We start from the raw sequence: 4,851 nt of genomic DNA on the forward strand, positions 1-4,851 counted from the left end.
ACAGGCAGCACTGATGGGCACTGAGAGGTGGCACTAACAGACACTGATGGGCGGCACTGATGGGGACTGACGGGCGGCACTGATGGACACTGATGGGCAGCACAGATGAGCAGGCACTGATGGGCACTGATGGTGGGCACTGATTGGCACTGTTTTTTTAATGTGCTGTAATCAGGGCACTGATGATCAGTGCCCTGATTACCTGTCCTAGTTTCCCCTTTGAGGAGGAGCTGCTGATCGTCTCTCCTCGCCACACACTCAGTGACAGTGTGAGGTGAGGAGAGCAGATAAACGGCACTTCCTCATTTACATGTGACCGGCTGTGATTGGACACAGCTGATCACATGGGTAAAGAGCCAAGTCATTGGCTCTTTATCAAGATTGGGGTCGCGCCGTGTCCTAACAAAACGGTGTTGCCACGATCGCCGCACTGCCCGCCTCCGCAGGCGCGTATGAGAGGCAGGCGCGTATGACGTCGTCCCAGAGTAAGGATTAGAATGAGAGTCAGGAAGTAGTTAAAGGCTTAAATTGTAAGGGATATAAATATATATATATTTGATGTGATTTAAAAAGTAGTTCAGTCATGTTGAAGTCATATTGTTTTCTATACGTCTTCCATTATATGTAGAATTGTCTGAGTTTACCTATGCTGATTAGTCCGCATATCCACAGTTAAGCTAAAAGGTCTTTCTGGCCACAGGAGTGTACAGCCAATCAGTGGCGGCTGGTGCTCAAAATTTTTTTTTGGGGGGGGGGGGGGGCGCAAAACAGAAAAAAGTAATAGGCATTGCTTTGTGGCAAAAAACGCTGTAAAAAATTGCGTGACTTTGAGGTCACTAAAGTGTGAAAGGGGCCTTCAGTAATTAAGGCATAGCGTGCCCCCTTTCAATGCACAGAGACCAGGGTGCCCCCTTTCAATGCACAGGGACCAGCATGCCCCCTTTCAATGCACAGTGGCCAGCGTGCCCCCTTTCAATGCACAGGGACCAGCATGCCTCCTTTCAATGCACAGTGACCAGCGTGCCCCCTTTCAATGCACAGGGACCAGCATGCCCCCTTTCAATGCACAGGGACGAGCGTGCCCCCTTTCAATGCACAGTGACCAGCGTGCCCCCTTTCAATGCACAGGGACCAGCGTACCCCCTTTCAATGCACAGAGACCAGCGTGCCCCTTTTCAATGCACAGTGACCAGCGTGCCCCCTTTCAATGCACAGGGACCAGCATACCCCCTTTCAATGCACAGAGACCAGCTTGCCCCCTTTCAATGCACAGGGACATGCGTGCCCCTTTCAATGCACAGGGACCTGCGTGTCCCCTTTCAATGCACAGGGACCTGCGTGCCCCTTTCAATGCAGAGATGCCAGCGTGTCCCCTTTCAATGCAGAGATCACCGTGCCCCCATCCAATGCCCATCTACGCCAGCTGACAAAACCTGAGCTAAAGGGTGACATAAAGTAAGTGCATGGAAGTGGGCTCAATACGGTGGAGTAAGGATTGTGAGGAGGAGACTTGTAAACCTATGTCCATTGCTGAGCGGCTATAAAAGTGAATATAGAATTAGGGCTGGCTGGGTTCCTGCTGCTGCACGGAGGAGCTCACAGCAGGGGTTCGGTGTGTCCCTGTTCACCATTTCAGGTCCGATTTCAGTCCGAATTTGTGGCTGAATTTCGGACCTAAAACAGACCGGAACACACACAGGACTCCTGTGAAATTCGCACCAGAGCCGCTCCAGAGATATGTGAACCGGCTCCATAGAGAATCGGTCACAATCTCCTGACATGCAAATTGGATTGGGAAACCCACGTCCACATTGCAATAGTAGTGTGAACCCAGCCTCAGAGGGAAGAAGAAAGGAAGAGAAAAAGATGTAAGAACGGAGTAAGAGAGGGAAGAAGAGGAAGTATTTTCCTGGGGGGCAGCTTGGCTTTGAGATCTTGGGACTGAAAAGGTTGGAGGGTGAAGGCCAAAAATTGTCAGGGTAAGAGTAGAGATTCATCGAAATTCATGGAGGAAAAAAAATGGGTTGCCCAAGGGTGCCATAATTTTTCATATTTACATATTTCATCTACGTAAACTGCATTGATTTTAGAGTGAATGATGGCCTGAATTATCCTATTTTTCATTTCAGTTTCACTGAGGAAAGAGGATTTCCAGGCTTTAGCTATTGTTTGCTTGGCAGAAGCGGTGACCTGCAGCAGTAGTTTAAATTGGATTATGGTTAGATTAGGTGGTTGAACATTCAATTGATACTAAACACACACTATTTAATTTACATTATCCCTTCTATTTCTATATATGGATGATGGTACTGTAATTATTGTAATAAAAAAATAATTAAAAAAATCAAAGTACCTTTTTCCTAATCGATATACAGCTGTAACATGATCCAGCTCTATCCCATGCATTATTGATATCTATATTGAGCCAAGCAACGCACTGACACCTTTGCCGCCATTGTGTGATGTGCTGGGTATTCAGTGTGACCCTGTGCCTTTAAGGAGGGGTGGGCTCCCTCTAGTCACCTGTCCTCCATCTATCCCATTAAATGCATGTGCTCTCATTGTAGAGACTCTTTAAATTGTAGAGTTAGGGACTGCAGATCACAGGGTGCCTTGTCGGGGGCCTGCAGCTTACACATGTATTTGCAAATGTGTGCAACCAAACCCCTGTTTTTAACGCATACTGTTAGACAGGTCAGTTCGGTTGGTCGCTGGCTGGTTGGTAAGTTGTGACTGGAAATCTCTTCGTTTTTTTGACCAGCTCTCTCCCAGCCTGTCTGCAGGGAAACATAAGCAGGAGATTCTAATCTTCTGCTGCTGGTTACATGTTGAAAAAAAAAAAAAACAGATTTTGGAATACAGAGGAAAAATAAATAAATAATATCAATAAACTGCTTTAAATTGTCATACAAATATATATTTGAAATCAAGTCTCAATTATTTTTTGGCAATAACATGGTGTGGTTGGATTTCTGCCAGCCACAGGCTGTGTCACATTCCCTACTGCCTGTGTCTTAGAATAAGAGGGAGGGCTGGGCTGCGGAGGGGCTGGCTCAGGCTCCCAGCATCTTGTTGAGAGGTTGAGCCAGGTGTCAGTCCAGGCTCCTGGATGGATCCCGCCCATATGGTCACAATCTTCCCCCAGCCTGGACCGACTCTGTGACGTCAGCTGACAGCAGGCTTCAGCCCGCTGTCAGCTGAAAACGGTTCACAGGAGAGCAAAACACATTTTATTTATTGCTTCTTATTTTGGTACATCAGGAATTGTTCTTGCAGACTTGTAAGTCATGGATGGTCTCTGGAGAGTTGAAGTGCTCTTATATCTGTGAGGTACTTGAGTAGCAATTTTTTCCTGTAACTATCCAATAAACACCATGGTGTGCCAATCTTCCCGTTCCATCATAATACTTAAGGATGTAAAGTAGATACAAATTCAGCAGAGTTGGGAGAGGCCTGGAAGCCAATATCTCTGAGAAATAAAACACCACGTTGTTACAATCTTACTGTTTCATCGTAATTCTTTAGGATTTAAAGTAAAGTAGATACAAATTCAGCGGACCTGGGAGAGGTCTGGAAGCCAAAATCTCGAAGAAAAAAAAAGTAAGCAGTCAATGGCAAATTCCGTTTCGTGGATATCTTTCCAAACATCACTTTTGGTTGGAGAAAAGTTAACGCTTCTAAATGGACACTGTCTTAGACTTTAATGAAAACATCAGAATGATTTTTACTTTTATCTCCTTTAACTTCAGACCGTAGATGAGTGGATTTAGAAGTGGAGGGGATGCTATGATTTGCACTGACATGATTGTCCTCAGTTCATAATTTAAGCTTTCGGGTATGAATCGATATATCAGGAGCTCAAAAAGCAAGTTGGCAGTGTAGATAGTAACAGTTATTAGGTGAGGAGTGCAGGTTTGCAAAGCTTTTGCTCTAAAGCCCGTTGATAAACGTATACAGGCTCTTAGGATGTGGATGTAGGAGATAATGATCAGCATCGGCATTGGAACTATAATTGTTAATGCAGTAAAAAGTCCAAGCCAATTATTTATAGTAACGTCATTGCAAGACAGCCTTACCACTGACCAATTGTCACAGTAGACCTTTAGTATGATCCTGTCACATATAGGAAGCCTGATGGTCAACAACAAATTTATACCGACCAGGATAATTGTGAAAAACCAGGCCAGAGCCACCAGCTTGAAGACCATGAATAAGGATATGATGCTGTTGTATCTCAGAGGGTTGCAAATGCACACAAAGCGATCGTACGCCATGATCACAAGGATGGTCATTTCACACCCTGCGTATGTGTGGATGCAAAATGCTTGCGTCAAACATCCAGTATAAGTAATGGTGTTGGTCTGGTTGACCAGATTGAAGATCAAACTGGGAAAGAGAGAGGTGCTGCCATAGAGGCCATTAATGCACAGTACACATACAAAGATATACATGGGCTGCTGTAGACTCTTGTGTAACAAAACTGCTGAGATAACGGCAACATTGAACATAATAACACTGATATAAACCAGTAGAGCGAATGCACTGTAGAGGTACCTGAGCGAACCCATTTCTCTTAAGCCGAGTGTCAGCAGCAACTGGTGGGAAGACATATTATTCTGCATGGTTCTTACTGGTTCTTCAGTTTTTCCCTCTATATACAAAGTGTAAGTTATCTATAATAGCCAACAATCAGTGTATTAAAGGTTTTATCCATCAAAAGTTATTCAAACATAGTATTAAAGGCCCCTGTCTGAGAAGAATTTTGGGACACACCATTTAACAAGTAAGTGAAAACACTGATACAGTAGATAGATACAGTAGATATACAGTAGATATGGTAGATAGATATAC

At 44.6% G+C, this 4,851-nt stretch overlaps 1 protein-coding gene across 1 annotated transcript; it reads right to left on the reverse strand.

Annotated features, from left to right (window-relative positions):
- Window positions 1–3,677: 3,677 nt before the first annotated feature.
- On the reverse strand, window positions 3,678–4,622 carry LOC309546773 (olfactory receptor 52B6-like; the record flags this gene model as incomplete). Its single annotated transcript, XM_082246463.1, has 1 exon — window positions 3,678–4,622. The coding sequence occupies one exon, from the start codon at window positions 4,620–4,622 to the stop codon at window positions 3,678–3,680; it is 945 nt and encodes a 314-aa protein (XP_082102589.1).
- Between the last annotated feature and the right edge of the window lie 229 nt (window positions 4,623–4,851).

This window comes from Pelophylax lessonae (genome assembly GCF_965119305.1).
Source record: "Pelophylax lessonae genome assembly, chromosome: 2".
Classification (NCBI taxonomy): domain Eukaryota; kingdom Metazoa; phylum Chordata; class Amphibia; order Anura; family Ranidae; genus Pelophylax; species Pelophylax lessonae.